Source organism: Octopus bimaculoides, chromosome 20 (assembly GCF_046866305.1).
Source record: "Octopus bimaculoides isolate indiv1 chromosome 20, ASM4686630v1, whole genome shotgun sequence".
NCBI lineage: Eukaryota > Metazoa > Mollusca > Cephalopoda > Octopoda > Octopodidae > Octopus > Octopus bimaculoides.
Window position 1 is genome coordinate 14,109,173 of NC_142947.1, and position 23,039 is coordinate 14,132,211.

General features: G+C 35.3%; 1 protein-coding gene across 1 annotated transcript in view; it reads left to right on the top strand.

Moving 5' to 3' along the window:
• LOC106881606 (dynein axonemal heavy chain 5-like) overlaps positions 1–23,039 on the top strand; it is a 143,421-nt gene that overhangs the window by 75,810 nt on the left and 44,572 nt on the right. Inside the window, exons 23-31 of the mRNA XM_089338035.1 lie at positions 320–560; positions 3,890–4,089; positions 5,153–5,306; positions 7,195–7,358; positions 15,899–16,106; positions 17,367–17,528; positions 17,776–18,006; positions 18,707–18,879; positions 21,429–21,607. Coding sequence (XP_089194161.1) covers positions 320–560; positions 3,890–4,089; positions 5,153–5,306; positions 7,195–7,358; positions 15,899–16,106; positions 17,367–17,528; positions 17,776–18,006; positions 18,707–18,879; positions 21,429–21,607 — 1,712 coding nt within the window. The remainder of the gene's footprint in view (positions 1–319; positions 561–3,889; positions 4,090–5,152; positions 5,307–7,194; positions 7,359–15,898; positions 16,107–17,366; positions 17,529–17,775; positions 18,007–18,706; positions 18,880–21,428; positions 21,608–23,039) is intronic.

The window sequence follows — 23,039 nt, forward strand, 5'->3', positions numbered from 1 at the left end:
CTATATGTATCAACTACATACTGAACATTTTGTATGCTCAGTCAGATTCTCCTCAACGAGTTCATGTCCAAACACGCAAAAGCAGGCATTGCATTATGAAAACGTAACCAGGAGTATATATGGGTTAACATTCTGTGTTCATATTTTGTCTAGGTCAACTTTGCTTTCCTTCCTTTTCTGGAGTCAATAAAATAAGTACCAGCTGAGTACTGGGGATGGGGTCGATATAATTGATTAGTCCTCTCTCTTAAACTTGCTGGCCTAGTGTCAAAATCTGAAACCAATATTAAACTTATTTTCTTCCTTTCCTGTCTCCTAGATGTCGCAAACTGCCTCGTGCTTTGAAGGATTGGCAAGCTTTTAAAGACCTAAAGCAAAAAATTGATGATTTTAATGAAATCATTCCTTTACTCCAACTAATGAGTAACCAAGCTATGAAAGACCGTCACTGGAAGAGACTAACGAGAGTAACAGGCTATCAGTTTGAAATGAAGGATGACAATTTATTGCTTAAAAACGTACTAGAAGCTCCTCTCCTTAAGTATAAGGAAGAAATCGAAGTAAGGATTTTTGATATTTTGTATTTTCAAAAATTTTATGTAGATTTTTTTTCTTTTAATTTACATAAGTGCAAGTGTGGCTATGTGGTTAAGAAGCTTACTTCTCAACCATTTGATGTTGGGTTCAGTCCCACTGCATGGCACCATCAATAACCAGAATTGCATATCAAAGTTTTATTGTTCAACCAGTGTTCCACCCATAACCATCCTGTTTACTGCAGTTTAATATATTCTATTTGCAAGTATGAGCCCCATGAGTCAGAGTTGCTGTTCTAGTGCATCTCTCTCACCATCTTTTAGGGCAGAGGTTCTCAAACTTTTTGGGCCACTGCCCCACCTCATGGCCACATAATACCCTCAGTGCCCCCACCCCTATTTTCATGTATAAATAAATATTTTATGTTTTACTAATTTATATATACTGTAAATCATTTGATATTTAATATGATATTATCCAATGTGTATACGATACTATAATAATATTATAATAAATTCATAGTGTATACCAAGAGGTCAACTAAATGCAAGATGGCAAGATGATCTCACTTGTGTGTGTGTGTGTGTGTATATATATATATATATATATATACATACACACACGCATATATATATATATATATATATATATATATATATATATAGCTATCTGGTTCACCAGTCCCCAGTCAAATTGTCCAACCCATGCTAGCATGGAAAGCGGACGTTAAATGATGATGATGACACACACACACACATATATATATATATATATATATATATATATATATATGTATGTATGTATGTATGTCTATGCATATATCATATGTATTTAGTTTGAAATGAAGCCTACATTTCACATGTAATCTTGACCTATTAATAGCCTTGGATGGGCCTGGCTCCAGCACCGTACTGAAATGAAATCACTAATAATATTAACTATCAGACTCTGAGCAATGTTGCCTACAATGGTTGCCATAAGAATCTATAGGATTACAAAAACACTGGTTAAAAACATCTGATATTACTTGTCACTGCACACTAGACTGTACGGTGATGAGTCACAGTCAAATGAAAAGCATATTGTATTTGTAAGTTACACCACCACCATCACAACAACAACTGCGTTGAAAATAAGTTAGCACAATATTTACCCTTAGGGGCTGTGGAACACTGGAAGACTATATTCAAGACTAAGTACCTTGTGGTATTTAACCCTTTAGTTACCATGTTTCTGTCAATGTATGCTGCATTTTTTTCAATTAATTTTTAAAATAATAAAGAATTAGTAAAATAAATTTCTCATTATTAAGCTGGGGTATGGAACAAATTAACATAAAATTTTGAAGGAAAATTATGATTTAGGCCACTTAAAAACAGTAAGTTTATGTCATAAAACCTGGGGCAGTCTCAGGTTTGATATTATCAAAAGGGTTTCTTATGTTTGTTTTATATTCTGAGTCTAAAATCAGGTTTAAAAAAAATTCTTGTTGTTACCTCTTTAGTCATTTTGACTGCGGCCATGCTGGAGCACCACCTTTAGTCGAGCAAATCGACTCCAGGACTTATTCTTTGTGAGCCTAGTACTTATTCTATCGGTCTCTTTTGCCGAACTGCTAAGTTACGGGAACGTAAACACACCAGCATCAGTTGCCATGCAATGTTAGGGGGACAAACGCGGATGCACACACATATACATGTGTATATATATATATATATATATATATATATATATATATATATATATACATACATATATACGACGGGCTTCTTTCAGTTTCTGTCTACCAAATCCACTCACAAGACAATATGGAACAGATATGGTGTTTTTACAGCTTAAAATTTTCTCTCTAGTAACTGCAGTGAATTTGCCTTTTCGCAGTTGAAATATGTCATATTAGTTGATAAAATGGATCCCAGGACTTATTCTTTGTAAGCCTAGTACTTATTCTATTGGTCTATTTTGCTGAACCACTAATTTATGGGAACATAAACATACCAGCATCAGTTGTCAAGTGATGGTGGGGGTACAAACACACACACACACATATACAACAGGCTTCTTTCAGTTTCTATCCACCAAATCCACTCACAAGGCTATAGTCGAAGACACTTGCCCAAGGAGCCACACAGTAGGACTGATCCCAGAATCATGTGGTTGGGAAGCAAGCTTCTTGCCACATAGTTTCAATATATATTGAATTTGTATTTTAAGATTTAAGTGATTTGTTTTCTTGGAATTAAGCAAAAAATTCTTTGCAAACTGAAAGTTAGGATTGTCAGGAACCAAAGTTTCTTTTACTAATTACTATTGCTGGTAGCAAATTTTTTTTCACTTGTGAGTAATTTGCAAGGTTTATGACAAAAGCTTATAAAAAAAACTCGAAAAACCATTCATAAGAATATTTGAATGAATCATTGTCCTTTTGTTATTACATCAGCTAGAAATACAAAAATAGCTTTTAAGTTTTACTTGACCTTGTTATTTTTGTTGCTTTGTTGCTGTTTAATGCAAGTCAATCCGTGTTAAGAAAATCGATGATCAAATGCATTCCAGTCATGACCATCCTTTTAAGACTACGTCATCCAATGTATTCTTTCTTTTGTTTTCAAATGATGGCAGGATCTGATCTGAAGAAGCTCTGACTGCTATTTCTAGCAATATGAGCAATCACTTACAAGCTCCTTCACTGATTACTTCCTCACCTTGTTTATAATAGTTGTGTTAGCCCCAGTGAAGGATTAAGTCTTAAAAGCGTATTTTGTGTATATTGATGAAGGACGTCGTCTCCTTCATTGGACACAAAACTCAGCTTGCGAAGACTTATTGGGGCAAGCGAAAGCGAAATCGGGATGGCACCTGTGCCCAGCGTCGCCTTTCTGGCATTTGTGCCTGTGACATGTGTAAGGATTTTTGAGCGAGATCGTTGCCAGTGCCCCTGGACTGGCTCTTGTGCGGGTGGCACATAAAATACACCATTTTGAGTGTGGCCATTGCCAGTACCGCCTGACTGGCCTTCGTGCGGGTGACACGTAAAAGCACCCACTACACTCTCAGAGTGGTTGGCGTTAGGAAGGGCATCCAGCTGTAGAAACTCTGCCAAATCAGATTGGAGCCTGGTGTAGCCATCTGATTTCACCAGTCCTCAGTCAAATCGTCCAACCCATGCTAGCATGGAAAGCGGACGTTAAACGATGATGATGATGGTAAATATCATGGAAATGATAATGGCACACTAACATAGTATATTTTTAAAAAATTCTGTATTAACAATTTCATTAACTCAAATCATTTGGATCAATCGAAAATCAATGAGAATACAACAGAAAAACGATTTATGTTTATATTTCAGGATATTTGCATTTCAGCTGAAAAAGAAAAAGATATCGAAGCGAAACTGAAACAAGTGATGCTAGATTGGGATATGAAAGAGTTTACCTTTGGTAATTTCAAGAACAGAGGAGAACAACTATTACGAGGAGATGCAACTAGCGAAATTGTTGGACTCATAGAAGACTCTTTGATGATTCTTAGCTCTCTTATGAATAACAGGTATCATGACATTGTTTTTGGTATATTCTTAAACCCTTCTGTATTTAAACTGACCACATCTGGCCTAAATATTCTACATGTTTTATCGTCAAACTGGCCAGATCTAGTCTTTCCCACATATTCTACAATGTCATTCTAAAAATAAACAATCACATCACTAAAATCTTGAAGCTTCAAGATAATGTCCCCACAACATGAGCTGTCAAGTGGTAGTGGTCTCACACACACACACATGCATATGATGGTTTTCTTTCAGTTTTTATCTACCAAATGCACTTACAAGGCTTTGGTCGGCCCAAAGCTACAGTAGGACTGAACCCATATATATATATATCTGAGTGGTTGGCGTTAGGAAGGGCATCCAGCTGTAGAAACTCTGCCAAATTAGATTGGAGCCTGGTGTTGCCATCCGGTTTCACCAGTCCTCAGTCAAATCGTCCAACCCATGCTAGCATGGAAAGCGGACGTTAAACGATGATGATGATGATGATGATGATGATGATATATATATATATATATATATATATATATATATATATATATATGTATGTATAAAGAAAGAAACAGATAAAGAGACCAATGGCAAAGTTAGGGATACATTGGATTTTCCCTGAAACAGCTGTAAGACTTTATACATAAAATATATTTCTAACTTTGCCATTGGTCTCTTTATCTGCTTCTTTCTTTATACATACACACGCTAATACACGACCTATGTTATATTTCCCACTCATGTTGCTACGACAGGGGCATAACTAGTCGGTATACAGCACTTATTCGGTATTGCCTGTATCTTTAGGGTTTGGTTGACTCCAATACCCTTCTTAACCTTTATATATATATATATATATATATATATATATATATATATATATATATATGTATATATTGTTATGTTATATTCTGTTAGAAATGTGGTAAGAGTACAGAATAAAGCTCATCCACCTTCAGAATTACCCATTCCAAGACATGATTCTTTATAATGTTTCTCTGTTGAATTGGTTCTACCGAATCTGTAAAATTTCTCATGTAACCATTCTCATTGGGAAACTGTATTCTTTAGGTTCAATGCACCCTTCAAAAGAGAGATACAACAATGGGTTCAAAATCTGTCAAACTCGTCTGAAATCATAGATAACTGGTTGACTGTACAAAATCTTTGGGTCTACCTTGAAGCTGTCTTTGTTGGGGGAGATATTGCGAAACAACTTCCAAAGGTAAACCTTTGTTTTTTAATATATTTTATTTTTATCATATTGTTATCCTTTGTTTGTTTTTTTTATCTTTTATGTGTTTCACTCATTCAACTGTGGTGAAGTCACGATCATGTCAGGGCCCTGCCTTGAAGAATTTTAGTTGAATGAGTCAACTCCCTGTACATCATTACTTTTCTTACTTTTAAAGTCAGATACTTAGTCTGCCAGGCTCTTTTGTTGAACCATTAAGTTATAAGGATGTAAATACACCAGCACCAGTTGTCAAATGCTGGTGAAGGACAAACACAGACTCAAAGACACACATACACATGCAAACAAGCAAACAAACATATACATACATACATACATACATAAGTTCCTCGCCATATCACAATTCACCTATTTTCATCTTCAAGGCTTAAATTTCCACTTCTGAATTTTGCAAACCATCTTCTGCAAGTTCTTTCATTCAAGCATTCTTTCCCATAAACTGAGTGTATGTTTCGAGTCGCTTCAGCTGTAGAGTTTCCTTTTTTGTACTCATAAAGCATTATGTACCTCAAATGCTCTTTGGATACTTCCATGTTAGAAAGGGTTTTAATCAAAGAAATTTTAATTCTATTATTCTGTAAAATAATATTTAATTAGTTTAAATTTACACAAATGCATAAAAATAATTTTTAATTCCATTAGACATTCTAAAATACTATTAAATTTCATTCAATTTTAAAAAAGGTAAAATCAGACAGAACTTATGGGATGACCTGATATATATATATATATATATATATATATATATATATATATATAATTTTTCATAGAAAACCATGTAATCGTTACCAATATAGCAAGAGATTTCACTGCAAAAAAGTCTAAATTAGACTCCTTAGGGATCGTTCTCCTTGTTTATATATCCAAAGTTTTAAATTTAAATTTAAGAGAGAGATTTGATGCTAATATCCATTATTATTGTAATTTATTCCTATTATAATAATGGATATTAGCATCAAATCTCTCTCTTAAATTTAAATTTAAAACTTTGTGTATATATATATATATATATATATACACACACACACACATATACACATATGATATACATGTGTGTGTGTGTATGTGTGTTTGCATCTGTGTTTGTCCCCCACCACTGCTTGACGACCAGTGTCGGTGTGTTTGCATCCCTAACCAAAGTCTTGTGAGTGGGTTTCATGGATGCAGGGAAGTTGGAAAGCTGTGACACACAGAGGCATTATTGTCCTCTGTGGGACGTGACTAATTTTACAGTGTCATAATACTATCTTGTTATCAAGGGTTTTTCTTTCATCAATGTTTTACTTTCATTAATGTTTTCTACTAAATATATTTCTGTCATTTGTAATTACGCATTGTATAGTAATTAATGCACTGCAATAATTACTTGGATACTTAACATTCTGGAACAGTGATTATTTTATAATATTTCATCAGCTCTTGTGTTGCAACCCCCATTATGCTTCTGCTGTCCTAATGTCATCACCATCATCACCACCGCTGCCACCACCACCACTGCACTACTGCTTTGGCTATCTTTTCTTTCTTTCTTCCTTCCTTCCTTCCTTCCTTTCTTTCTTTCTGCCTTCTTGCCTTCCTGCTCTTATTCTTCCTCCACATTTATTTTGAACTGATTTTTTTTTTGTTCCAGTTCTCTTCCTTCTTGTTTCTCTCCCTCTTCCTTTCTCTCTTTCTCTCTCCCTCCCCCCCTCTCTCTCTCGTGTGCACTCTCTCTCTATACCCTACCTCTTGTTTTTGTTATATCTCATTTATACTTCTTCTTCTTCTATTGCTGTTTCCCCTTCAAACTGTTTCATCCTACCTACCTCTCCCTCCATTTTAATTCCTGCTTTACCATTATTAAATTCATTACTTGTAGGAAGCAAAGCGGTTTTCGAACATTGACAAGTCTTGGGTGAAGATAATGAGCCGAGCCCATGAAATTCCCAATGTTGTTCGTTGTTGTGTTGGTGATGACACTCTAATTCAGTTACTGCCACATTTGTTGGAACAACTCGAATTATGTCAAAAATCATTGACTGGGTTTGTATATCAAATAATTTTATCAACTGTACTTATTGGTGTAGATGAGTAATTGTATGTGCATATCTGGTGAAAACTGGTTTATGTAGGCAATAGTTACTTATATCAACTTCATTATTTAATCCTACTAAGAAAGCATGTGTAAAGACATTCGAGCGAGATCGTTGCCAGTGCCGCCGAACTGGCTCCTGAGCAGGTGGCACGTAAAATACACCATTTTGAGCGTGGCCGTTGCCAGTACCGCCCGACTGGCCTTCGTGCCGGTGGCACGTAAAAGCACCCACTACACTCTCGGAGTGGTTGGCTTTAGGAAGGGCATCCAGCTGTAGAAACTCTTCCAAATCAGATTGGAGCCTGCTGTAGCCATCTGGTTTCACCAGTCCTCAGTCAAATCGTCCAACCCATGCTAGCATGGAAAGCGGACGTTAAACGACGATGATGAAGGTGGTGAGCTGGCAGAGTCATTACTGTGCTGGACAAAAGTATTTAGCAGAAATTTTTCAGGCTTTACGCACTGAGTCGAAATTCTGCTAAGGTTGACTTTGCCTTTCATCTTTTTCGGTTTGATAAAATAAATACCACTTCAGTAGTGGGATCAATATAATCAATGAGACCAGGCCTGGCCTACTTGAATTACATTGCGGGCCACTTTAATCACAAAAAGTTTTTTTGAGGGCTGCTTGTATTGACAGAATTGAAAGCATTTTGCTTTCTCATGCTATTATTACAATAATGATTACAATAATGCTATGATTACAATAATGCTATTATTACAATAATGATTACAATAATGCTATTATTACAATAATGATTGGTAAAGAAGCATATTCTTTTTCACTCTAGGCACAAGGCCCGAAATTTTGGGGGAAGGAGCCAGTTGATTAGATCGACTCCAGTATTGAACTGGTACTTAATTTATCAACCCCGAAAGGATGAAAGGCAAAGTCGACCTCGGCGGAATTTGATCTCAGAACATAAAGACAGACTAAATACCAAGGTAAACCATCATCAGTGTATGATGCATTGAAGTTAATCTTGGCTTTATACAGTCTCTGGCTATTTAAAATCTTCATTGGGTATGTGTGTTTGAGTGGAGTGGTAATTAGGTTGTAGGGTGGGTTGTGATGGAGAAGTTTTTTCATAAATATTTATTGATTAAATTTAGGGTTATGTTATTATTCCTGCATGTGTAAAAATATACAACAGGAGCATATATTTTTATACATGCGTTTATACGTACTTTTTTTATAACACCCCCACTTTCGCATGTATCTCTAAGCCTAAAATAATATATTACAAAATACCCATGTCTGAAACAAAATTAAAGAAATATTTATCAACACACAGCCTCACAAACTCTGCTTCAATAAAACACAATAGTTAAGACTTTTACATCTTAATCAAATTGCTTATAGAAGAATGAATCCCTAGAAAGAAACATACAGACCAACGACCTTTACATCAACCCACATCCTCTTGTGAACAAATTTCTCTATAAACAACACCTTGACCTATCCCACCTTCCAAATACAAACTGAAAATACCTTAAATAGCAACAACAAATAAACAACTGACCTGCTAAAACATACCTACCTATTTACCGTAATTTGTGAATCCTTAAAAATTTCCATTACAAAAATTTTTACACACCCAATTACTAAGTTTTTAAATACTGTACTAAACTTTGACCCTTTGACATTTACATTGTCAAAGCAAAAAAATAATTAAATCCAATAAACTAGAAAATAACTAGGATTACTAGCATATCATATATCTATCTAAAATTTTCCATTAGGAAAATGATACCCAATTACTAAATTTAAATACAGAATGAAACTTTGAATCTTTGACTTTACATTGTTAAAACATAGGATTAAATCCAATAAAACCTAAAATAACTAAAACTACTAGCATACCCTATACCTACCTACATCCTTTTTTTTGTGCACTACTAAAAACAATCTGATGACTTGAAAGGGACACGCCTAAATAAACACACATATTTACAAAACTCTACATGCATAAATAAATTCTAAGTAATAACATAACCCCAAATTTAATCAATATTTCTCCAAAATACCCCTCCATCACAACCTGATCTACAACCTATTTACCACTCCACTCAGACCCACTCACCCAATGAAGATTTTATCGTATGAGAGATTATATAGAGCCAAAATTAACGTAAAATGTACCACTGTCCGATGATGGCTTACCTGGCCAAAACTTCAAAGTCTCTGTCAATGATATTCTTGTTAAGAACAATAAATTTGTTCTCTACAAAAGTATAGAATAATCCATCAGATTTATGTACAATCGTTTTTATTATAACTGAATGTAAAAACAAACATTAATATATATATATATACACATATACTTAGGTGGTGAGCTGGCACATGGTTCTGGGTTCAGTCTCACTGAGGGCAAGTGTCTTCTACAATAGCCTTGGGCCAACCAAAGCCTTGTGAGCGAATTTGGGAAATGGAAACTGAATGAAGCCCGTCGTATATATATATATATATATATATATATATATATGTATGTATGTATATATATTTATGTGTCTGTGTTTGTCCTCCTGCTATCACTTGACAACCGATGCTGGTGTGTTTATGTCCCCATAACTTAGCGGTTCAGCAAATGAACCTGATACAATAAGTACTAGGCTTACAATGACAATTGTACTTGTGCTTTTTGATTTTTTAACTGTGACTAGCCACCTTAATAATATATAATTTTCACTTTGCTATTTTACCAAATCAGCCACTGATTCTTATGGTATCTTATCTATAAAAGGCAGATTTTCTCTGTGTGTGTGTGTGTGTGTGTGTGTATGTTTAAAATTTAATCCAAATTTAATCCAAATTTCTTGGATTAAAGAATCGGAATTAATATTCTAATACAATCCAAAATCCTCGGTGATCTGATATTCTCATTGACGATTGTATTTGTGCTTTTTGATTTTTTAACTGTGACTAGCCACTTTAATAATATATAATTTTCATTTTGCCATTTTACCAAATCAGCCACTGATTCCTATGGTATTTTCTATAAACTGACAGAGCAAGTTTAATTTAATCCTGTGGTTAAGAGTTGTTTTGACTCTTATTTCTAGCAGTGCTGGTGCTGACTTGCACCCTTAGTCACTTTAGTGACGATTGTACACACACACACACACACACACTCACTTTGATGCATTTTGAATACTGTTAATATTCATTATTGAATGCAATATCATTGTAAAATACATTATCCTATCTAAGTTTAGGTTTAGTGAAAATTGAGCTCATCTCCTTCACATTACTGTCACCTTTTTGATGCAAACCAAACCAAAGAAGTGCATTTTTTGTTTATATATAACATGCAGTTATATAATCAGACATTGTTACATACAAAATAAAAGTGAAGTGAAGTGAAGCGAAGCAAGCTGGTATGTAGATATAGCACTGAGTAGACTGGAGCGACATGAAATAAAGTGTTTTGCTCAAGAACACAACATGCTACAGAATCAAACTCACAACCTTATGATTGTGAACCAAATACCCTATCCACAAAGTCACGTGTCCTCACCAGAAGCCCTAGTGCATTACTTTGCTCAGGGAAACAGGGGCAATATTGTTGTAATGATAGCCATGAAGAGTAAATGACTATTATAAAATGATTTTCTCATAAACTGATTTTCATGCTCCTTTATTCTTTTAATCTTATACCCGTTTCAGTCATTAGACTGTGGCCATGCTGGGGTGTCACCTTGAAGGATTTAGTCTACCAAATCAACCTCAGTATTTATTTTAAACCCATTGGCCTTTTTTTGTTGATCTGCTAAGTTACAGGGATGTAAGCAAACCAACACTAGTTGTTGAGTACTGGTAAGGAGCAAACATAGTCATATATATACATACATACATATATATATATATATAAGTGACAAGCTTCTTTCATTTTCCACTTACCAAATTGACTCTCAATGACTTGGTTGCCCTGGGGGTTGATAAAAGGCAGCAAGTTCAGGAGTTGTGAGCTTAATTCAATTATATTGCCCCCAGTGTTTAACTGGTATTTATTTTGACTCTGAAAGGATCAAAGGTAAATTTGACCTTAGTGGAACTTGAACTCAGAATAAAAAGACAGATCAAATGCCACAAAGCATTTTGCCTGGTATGCTAACAATTCTGCCAGCTCACTATCCTGACCTTGGCCACCAAATATTAAAATGAGGAAGTAATACATACATATATATATATATATATATATAATCATAAATATATAGGGATTGACAGTAACCTGCTTCTCCAACATACTGAGAATTCAGAAATAGCAGCCAAAGAACTACTGATTCCAAAACTACAAATTATTACTCTAAATTGATAGCAATATTTTTGATACACACAGAACAAAAAACAGTAGAGAAGAGTAAAAAGGGGTGAGGGATTTTGAACTCACTGGCCGATAAATTTCTTAATGTCTTCCTCACGTGGTCTTGATGTCGCATGGTCAAAATTAACGTGAGTTATTTAGACATTAACAAATTTATTAGAATATTTAACTGACGATCAGAATAGAGTATTCTTTGCTCTTAACTGTGAAACGATCGTACTAAATTAACTAAAGGCAAGTGGTTTTTTTACTCTTCTCTACTGTTTTTTGTTCTGTGTGTATCAAAAATATCGCTATCAATTTAGAGTAATAATTTGTAGTTTTAGAATCAGTAGTTCTTTGGCTGCTATTTCTGAATTCTCAGTATGTTGGAGAAGCAGGTTACTGTCAATCCCTATATATTTATGATTATAAATGATTTTACCGAAAAGGTTTTTTCATACTGAGCTACCCGGCAAAATTGTTAATTATTAATTTTATTACTAATTGACGATTCCCTGCCCTGCATATCTATATATATATATATATATATATATATATATATATATATATATATATATATATATATATATATATATCTTTCAGTATGACTAAATGTTGATACAGGGTATACATGACTTGTGTGTTTCATGGTTGATTGCTTATACGATGTGTTGTGTGGGCGTTGTGGGGAAATCGGTATGACTGAAGTTTTTCAAGATAAAGCAGCTGTTAAATTCAATATCTAAATCTAAATCTAAATCTAAATCTTTAGGCTAAAATAACAAAATAGAAATTATTTGCTTCGTGAACATATCTTTATGTGAAAAATTGAATATAAACCTTGTAGACGAATGAAATCTGGTTAAGAGACACTTTGTAGAGTCTTATCATATATATATATATTTATTTTTATATATTTACATATATATATATATATATATATATATATATATATAGTGAAGTATATTTGCCACTTAAATGTGGCTGACCCCGAGGGGTGGATGTTACTGTTGCTTTTAGCCCCAGGAGGACATCTCCTCCAGCTGGCTATCGACACACTTCTGTGTCCTGTCTGTATTTGCCAAGGGAAGTTATCCTTCCCATCTTGGTCTACGATACGTACGTACTCGAGTTTCAGGGTTATTTCCCTTCTTCAGCGTACGACAATCGCCGACCTTCGATGCAAAAGGCATCCCTTATATATATATATATATATCATCATCATCATCATCATCCTCGTTTAACGTCCGCTTTACATGCTGGCATGGGTTGGATGGTTTGACTGGGAACTGGTGAACCAGATGGCATCACCCTCACTTGAATGGTGCTTTTTACGTACCACTGGCACAAGTGCCAGTCAGGTGGTACTGGTATCAACTATGACTACGATTTCACTCAGTTCAACAGGTCTTCACAAGCACAGCATACCAGCCAATGATGGCAGCGTGGTTTTAAACAGACCAGTTTTGTGACACTGGCATCAGTCATGACTACGATCTCATTTGGCTTGCTGGGTCTTCTCAAGCACGGCATATCTCCAAAGGTATCGGTCACTTGTGAGGCCCAACGTTTGAAGGTCATACTTTGCCACCTCATCCTCTGTCTCTCTGGGTTTACCTCTTCCACAGGTTCCCTCCACTGTTAGGGTGTGACACTTCTTCTCACAGCTGTCCTCATCCACACATAACACATGACCATACCAGTGCAGTCATCTCTCTTGCACACCACAAGTGATGCATCATATGTCCAACTTTTCTCTCAGGGTGCTTACACTCTGTCATGTAAGCACACTGACATTATACATCCAGCAGAGCATACTAGGCTATAAAATATAATATCTTCCTGTTTACTTGCTTGCTTGTCTGTCAATTTGATTGGTGCAGTAACTGCCCTATTTTGGCAGCTGTCAAGATACATTTTAATAGACAAAACTTTAATATTTAAATGTACTATGTACTTTTAATGTGCACACACACACACACACACACACACACACGCACACACATATGTTCTTTATTCTTTTATTCTTTTACTTGCTTCAGTCATTTGACTGTGGCTATGCTGGAGCACCACCTGTAAATGAAAAAAAATCAACCCCAGACCTTATTCTTTGTTAGCCTAGTACTTATTCTATTGGTCACTTTTGCCAAACCACTAAGTTATGGGTACATAAACACACCAACATCGGTTGTCAAGTGACAGACACACAAACAAAAACATATACATACATATGCATATATATAAAGATAAATCAAATATAGAGATATGCTTTTGACAATCCAATAATTTATCTATAGTATATTACGTTAAATACTATGAATATAATATAACATAATATTATATAACATAATTATAAAAACCATAAAGGCCAACAAATTGTTTCGACTTTTATATATTTTTTTCTGATATACATAATCACAGTTCTCATCATCATCATCATTATTTAACGTCCGCTTTCCATGCTAGCATGGGTTGGACGATTTGACTGGGGACTGGCGAACCGGATGGCTACACCTGACTTCAATCTGATCTGACAGAGTTTCTACAGCTGGATGCCCTTCCTAATGCCAACCACTCCGAGAGTGTAGTGGGTGCTTTTTACGTGCCACCGGCATGAGGGCCAGTCCGGTGGTACTGGCAATGGTCATGCTCAAAATGGTGTTTTTTACGTGCCACCTGCACAGGAGTCAGTCCACTTTGAAGGATTTCTTTTCCTCAGTTTGTTACTTCATATATATATATATATATATATATATATATATATATATATAATGGTTAGATAATAATGTTTATATAAAACTTGTTGCATGCAGAATAGAATAGAAAAGCTCTGAAGTGTATGTTGGCATTTATAATTTAGCCGTTTGGTAGTCTTTTCTCTTCTGTTTTTTACTTGTTTCAGCCATTAAATTGTTGCTATGCTGGAGCGCCACCTTGAAGAAATTTTAGTTGAATAAAATGATCCCACTACTTAAAAAAAAAAAAAAAATAGATTACATGGAAAAATGCAAGCAAGAGAAATAATATTCTTAAGATTATAAATCTGGTAAAGTACAGGACAAGAAAGTTTTACGTAAAATATTGCAGCTAAGGATAAAATTTGAATATTAAAAATTATTTGATTTTAATTTACAAAGTAAAATTATAATTAAAAAAAAAGTACCCTCATTTTGTTAAAATATTGACACACTAGAATACTTAAAAAATGAGAACCAGAAGTACCAACATAGCTAAAGTTTTATGCAAAGTAGAATAGTATATATGGCAGGCAAATTCATTATATAAAAAATAGACTGAGTCAAAACTAAAAAATGTGAAGATTTGGCAATAACTCAAGCAAATTTTACTGTGAATTTGTTGTTATAGGTAGATTTTACTGTAATACATATCTAATTTTTGTATTATTATATTTATTGTACTAACTAATTCTGGACTACTATTATTTTTTATAACCTATTTTCAAATTTCTAATTATTAATTAATAATTAAAAAAATGAATTTTTTTAAAGTACAAAAAATATTTTAATTGAGTTTATATTTCATTTTTAATAGAAGTAACAAATAATAACTTGTAATAGAATTTTTAGTTTTAATAAAAGTTAATATTTTCTAAATCTAAATATTTTATTTGAAATGTTATCCTTAGCTGCAATATTTTAAGCAAATGTTTTCTTGTTCTTTACTTTACTAGACGTAATGACTTGTCCTGTTCTTTTCCAGGTTTATAATCTTCAGGATATTATTTCTCTTGCTTGCATTTTTCCATGTAATTTGTGTCTGTGTTTGTCCCCCCACCATCATTTGACAACTGGTGTTGGTGTGTTTACGTCCCTGTAACTTAGCAGTTTGGCAAAAAAGACCAATAGCCTAAGCACTAGGCTTACTAAGAATAAGTCCTGGATGCAATTTGTTTAACTAAAACCCTTTAAAGTGGTGCTCCAGCATGGCCACAGTCAAATGACTGAAACATGTAAAAGAATAAAAATAAAAGGGCGATGACCAGAATCTACATCAATTACTCCTACCCATTCATGTATAATGTGAGGCCACATGCAGTCCTCTGGTCCATCTGATCCTATGAGATCATCCAAGGACATGCAAGCATGGTAGACAGGCATTAAAAAATAAAATGATGATGGTGACAACAATGATGATGATGTTTTTTTCTTTTTCAATTTCAGTTATTTAGAGAAAAAGAGGCTGCTTTTCCCTCGCTTTTTCTTTGTGTCTGATCCAGCCTTATTGGAAATTCTTGGTCAAGCCAGTGACTGCCACACCATCCAGGCTCATCTTCTCAGTGTCTTCGATAACATAAAGTTGGTGAAATTTCATGAAAAGCAATATGAAACAATACTATCTGTGGAATCAAGTGAAGGAGAATGTATGGAAGTAAGTAAAGGCTATAATATTAATTCATTTTTTACCTCCACCAAGGAAGGAGGTTATGTTTGCATCAGCGTTGGTTTGTCTGTTTGTCCGTCTGTGTGCAAAATGACTCAAAAAGTTGTGAACGGTATTTGATGAAACTTGCCCAGGTTGTCATCCAGTGGGACTGAATCTCAAACTATGTGGTTGGGAAGCAAGCTTCTTACCACACAGCCATACCCGCACCTTATAATGTTTGGGCTTTTCCGGGTATATGATAATGTAGCAAATATATGTATGTAAATTCCAAACTGGTGGCCAAGGATTTGTTTTTGGGTGGAGGGCATTGTCCGCTTTTGCTTTACTTCCTTGTTCATAATTATACAATTTATAGTCAGGAAAACTTTAATTCAATGTTTTATTATTTATTATTTTTGTTTTTTTTTGGTGGTAAACCATAACCATTTAATAAATTATTGGCTGTAAAGTATAAAGATTATACCTCATGATTGTGAGCCCGATACACTAACCACTCAACTGAATAAAGATTGCTTAAATTACAGGTTTTGTTTTTCCTTCCCCGTCGCAGAGGTTCATCATGTTTTAACATTTATTTGTTCTCTTAAAACAAAATATCTATAAAACTACTAAAATATGCTATTGGTAATATATTTTATTAATCTGAAATATGAATAACAAAATCAGTCCAGATCTCTCTCTCTCTCTCACACACACACACACACACACACACACACACACACACACTTGCATGCAAGCACGCAGACACACACACACACACACAGTGAATAGCCACATAAATGTATATCATCAATCATTACATCAATTTTCATAATGAGAACAACTAATTCAGAAATGGAGGGGAAAAATTTCATACATACAGTTTATAGCACAACTAAACCACAAGTGGATGCACTAAAAGATTAGAGAATTCTATAATCTGTGCACACTCTCAGCAAATCTTCTCTAATTCTTTCCACCTCTTTAGGTCCACCACCTTGCATATATACACACACTAAGAGCAAAAGTACATCTGGTCACCAAAATAAACCTTGAGGCATACACTTCAAACCAACAAAGCTACTTGTCCTGATGATGTTCCTCCCATAATGCTCAAAACTGCAACCAAGAGCTAACCCAAATAGTTGAGTCATACATGTATGTGTGTGTATGTGTGTTTCTAACACTTCCAAATATACAGTATATTGGGAAATGCAGATAAACCCATGCATTTATAATATGTTTCTGTTCCTCTAATATTTTTAGTTAGACAAACCAGTAAAAGCTGAAGGAAATGTAGAAGTTTGGCTCATGTCATTAATGAAAATGGCACAAAAGTCTCTCCATGGAATCATTAGGAAAGCTGCTAATGCAATACAAGAATCAAATTTTAAACTATTGGAGTTCCTCAATTCATTTCCAGCACAAGTAAGTAATTGAGATTCTGTTATACAAATCACAATTTTTCTTAAGTTGAACAACTTTGTCCTTTATCAAAAATATCCGTGAATGTGAATTTCCAAAAAGTTACATTTCTGGAACTTTCATAGTGATTTCTGTGTCTTTTAAGGACAATGTCTTTGCATTTTTTTTGGTCTATATATGCATTTGTGATAATGTTATTGCCATATATCTTCATCTATGAAAACATAAATCTCTACTGCAATATTTCAAGGTTGGAATACTTGGGATACAGTTATTATGGACAAGAGATGCAACAATTGCATTGACAGATGCACGTAGTGACCGTAAGCGAAAACCAATGCAGCAAGCGAACCAATCATTTTTGAAGCTTCTGAATACCCTCATCACCCAAACCACTGCAGATCTGAACAAAATGGACCGAACCAAGTATGAAACCCTGATCACAATACATGTCCACCAGAGAGATATTTTTGATGAACTGGTTAGTAATTTCCACAAAACATTCCAAATTATTAATATATTATTACCAGTAATTTCCACCAACTTTTCAAGCTGTTCCTTAACCCTTTAGTTTTTACTCTGTTAAATGTAATACTTATTTATACACATTATTTTGAATTAATCATGCATTGTTTCTGAGCTTCAACATTTCTATGACGTGATTGTTGATTTGTAGAATGACATTTTGGGGCAGGTGTGAGAGGCTGGATCTAATCAGTTTGAATATAAAACAGGCAGAATATTTGAGTCAGATATCATCATCATCATCATTGTTTAACATCCGCCTTCCATACGGCATGGTTGGATGGTTTGACAGGAGCTGGCCAGGCAGAAACTCTGTGTCTGTTTTGGCATGGTTTTTATGGCTGAATGCCCTTCCTAACACCAACCCCACCACAGAGTGAACTGAATGATTTTTACACTGGTACTTAATTTATCAACCCTGAAAGGACGAAAGGCAAAGTTAACCTTGGTGGAAATTGAACTCAGAGTGTAAAGACAGATGAAATACCACTAAGCATTTTGCCCCACGTGCTAATGTTTCTGCCAGCTTGCCATCTTGTGCCCCAATGAATTCCATCAGACCCATGCAAGCATGGAAAAGTGGATGTTAAATTTATGATGAGATGATGATTATACTATGTACATTCACATATTAATGTATTTTTGTTCTTTTTCAGTGTCATACAAATGTAAGAAGTCCAACAGACTTTGAATGGTTAAAACAGTCACGTTTTTACTTCATAGAAGACCAAGACAAATGTATGATATCAATTACAAATGTCAACTTCACTTATCAGAATGAATTCCTTGGCTGCACAGAACGACTGGTCATAACACCACTGACTGACAGGTCACTTGTTCAATTATTTCTTTAAATTTTACTTCAGTCACATCCATAAATGCATAAATTTATTGTTAGGTAGTTAGCAGGAACACCATCCTCTGACTGATTAGCATAAAGTCACTTAAAGACATGCTCTGGTTTCTGGCCCACAAGCATGCTGTTTTCCCTCTCTATCTTTTCTATCTCTACTATAATAGTCTTTACTCCTTGGAGCTGGCTGCATTTGTGCTGCCTCCACTCAGGCACTCCCACCCCACTTGTCTCTCCTCCTCTCATCACCCTCGTTGTGTTCAACCTGGCAGGCTTTACACTAATCACTACATCCAGTCCTTCCTTCTCAAAACATCATCCCTCTGGAATTCTTTCCTTGCTCATATCTTTCCCACAGGTGTTGACATATGGAGGCTTAAAACAAACATTAATGGCATAAATCTCATTGGGCTAGAAAGGCCCTGCAAAGGTCTTAGATACTGCTCTTTCCTTTGGATCCAGCAATGAAGATAAAAAAGCATGAAGTCACTACATTAGTCAGGGGCGTTCAGCTCACCACTCTTTATTCTTCTATTATTGACCTTCATTTTCAAGGCTTTGTCTGTCTATCTCCAATGTCTATCCACAATGTGATCTAGAATATGTGATCCTAACTTTTAGTACCTAAAAGCCAACAATATATTTTTCATTTATTTATGGACTTCATTTATACGTTTGCTACATAACCAATATCATTTTTTGACTTTAATGCTTTGTATTAAATTTCCCACAATATACACAAGTAAATATGGTAAGACTCTCCTCTCTCAGGAAGTGTTTCCTTTTTCCCCTCTTCAATGTAAGAAAATACTTTAGTTTCAAACAACTACCAACTATAACAGTGCAGTTACTCTCCATATTACAGTACTACTAAAAAATGTTTGAGAACATGTACAAATGTACACACACACTCATATGCATGCATACATGTGTGTATGTGTGTCTGTGTCTGTGTGTGTCTGTGTGTGTGTACAGTTTCAGGATTACTTAAAAAAATGTCAGCTATCTTGCTGCAATCTAACATTTCATCTACCAAGTACTATAACTATTGACTCACTCACCATCCAGCTGACATCTGTACTGAATTGTCCTTATATTTCCTACTTCTGTTGCTTCTCTGATCATGGTAATTCTCTTGGAGTGATATAGTAAACTATCTCTTCTCATTACACACACTGTGTGTCTTTATCAGGAATCTTTCTTCCTGAGCAATCTTTTCTACTCAGATGAGCATCATCATCATCATCAGCATCATCATTTAACATCCATGCTGACATGGGTCAGAGGTTTAACCAGAACTGGCATGCTGGGGAGCTGCACCAGACTCCAGTCTGATTTGGCATAGTTTCTATGGCTGGATGCCCTTCCTAACACCAACCACTTTACAGAGTGTTCTGGGTGCTGTTACATCACACTACACTGGTGCTTTTATGTGGAGTCACAGAGGCACTTTTACATGGCACTGCACAGGTGCTTTTATGTGGCACCACCACGAGTGCCTTACACCACCAGAGGTCTTAACACTTCTGCTGTGGAGTATGGGTCTTTTTGAGTACAGCAAGGTGTTAGGCATGTACCATACAAACCTTTCCAGTTATCCATATTATCTAGTATGAGCAGGGTTATGTCCCCTATCTACCTCTCTTTAGACTAATGCTAATGTTGTTGGCACTCCGTCGCTTACGACGCCGAGGGTTCCAGTTGATCTGATCAACGAAACAGCCTGCTCGTGAAATTAACGTGCATGTGGCTGAGCACTCCACAGACACGTGTACCCTTAACGTAGTTCTCGGGGATATTCAGCATGACACAGTGTGACAAGGCTGACCCTTTGAATTATAGGCACAACAGAAACAGGAAGTAAGAGTGAGAGAAAGTTGTGGTGGAAGAGTACAGCAGGGTTCGCCACCATCCCCTGCCGGAGCCTCCTGGAGCTTTAGGTGTTTTTGCTCAATAAACACTCACAACGCCCGGTCTGGGAATCGAAACCGCAATCCTATGCCTCCACACTAATGCTAATACACTCTATTAAAGTCACTACATATTACAACCCATTGCTCTGTTTCTAATAGCACTCCAGAGTGAAGGCATATGGCTTAGTGGTTAGGGGTATTCAGCTCACAATTATAAAGTCGTGAGTTCAATTCCTAGCTGCATGTTGTATCTTTGAGTAAGATACTTTATTTCATGTTGCTCTGGTCCAAAGACGAGTTGTACCATTATTTCAAAGAGACCGGCCTTGTCACATTCTGTGGCACGCTGAATCTCCCTGAGAACTACTTTAATGGTATGCATGCTTGTGGAGTACTCAGCCACTTGCACATTAATTTCATGAGCAGGCTATTCTGTTGATTGAATCAACTGGAATGCTTGTTATCGTAATCGATGCAGTGCCACCTATATAGCCCTCAAGTACAGTTTAGGCAAATCCCAACTATATTCCACTTTCACATGCAATTCCTTGTTTGTCTGTTTTTTTGTTTGTTATTTACTTATCCATGTAATAATTGTTTTTGTTAATAAAGATGCTACATCACATTGGCTCAGGCTCTTGGCATGTCAATGGGTGGAGCTCCTGCTGGTCCTGCTGGCACTGGAAAAACAGAAACAACAAAAGACATGGGAAGATGTTTAGGAAAATATGTTGTTGTTTTCAACTGCTCTGACCAGATGGACTTTCGTGGGTTAGGACGCATCTATAAAGGTAAGAAAACTTCTTGAAATTTCTAAGCATTGAATAAATACAAAAAAAAAAAGAAAAAAGTCCTCACCCCTTGTCAAAACTGGAGGAATCTAATGCAATAAACAATTGGTCTTAATTCTGTCAAACATACTGTCAAACATACTGTCAAACATACTGTCAAACATTCTGTTAAACATACTGTACTGTTTCATTAAGTAATATCATCAACAACATTTAACATCCATTAAGTACCAGTGAAATACTGGGGTCATTGTAATCGACTAGTCCCCATCCCCAACAAAATTTCAGGCCTTGTGCCTTTAGTAGAAAGGATTATTAAGCCTGGTATTTGGAACAAACTGACATAAAATTCTAAAGAAAGATTTAATTCAGACCACTTTAAAACGGGAAGTCTGTGTCATAGTAGAAGGAAAGTTAGGATTAGTAGGGTTAAACAGAACTAATTATGATAAAGAGAATGATAATTATTGTCACTAGTAATAATAGCAATGATAAAATTGAAATTACATTACAGACCAGAGACAAATTAGTTTTGCTTATCATTGAGGATTTTTCTAGTTAGACAAAGCAACAGAACATAAGAGAATGTTTTGCTCTTAAGCTCTGACATTATTTTATGATAGTTACAAACTTGCTCTGTGTCATGGCTGGGATTAATAAATCACCAGTTTATCAAAACAAGTGTTCTGACATTGAATGATAAATCCATAATGAGACAATTACAGCTACAGGTTTAATTATTTGTTTTTTGAACAATGAAGACATCAAGTAATCATTTATTTATTTACCTTATCTTAACTATTTACTGAAAGAGTGAATGGACACTTGTGTCAAAGTATTGGGTCGTCCCATAAATAATGTGACTTTTTATACTTCTTTTATTCTTCAAAATTAAAATAAACAAAGTTCTTTTTTAATCCAAAATATACTCTCCTTCATTTTCTAAAATGCTCTTCCATCTATCTCGTAGACTTGCAAGGCCCCTCTTCCAAAATTCACTTTTCTGTGACAAAGATACTCCTCCAGTACTGTTCTGACCTTGTCTACAGAATTCATATTTTTTCCGTCCAATAATGCGGAATAAATGATGATCAGATGGGGTAATGTCCGGCAAATAGGACATCATTTCTTATTCAAACTACTCCAGCCTTTGCAAAGTAATCCATAGGATGGTGCTATGTCTTTTCGTCCGACGTCACTTCGTCAAATGTCTTTTCATCCATGTCTTTTGGTCCGACGTCTTCTTGTCTGATAATTTTTTTGTCCAACGACAAATCCTATCAATAAAATTCTCAATGATTATTTGATTTCAATGTTCACCTTGTTTTCTAAAGAGTTTATTTAAAATTGGACAAAAAGTCATTGGACAAAAAAATCAGGACGAAGTGATGTTGGACAAAGTGACATCAGACGAAAAGCCGAGTCACATTCC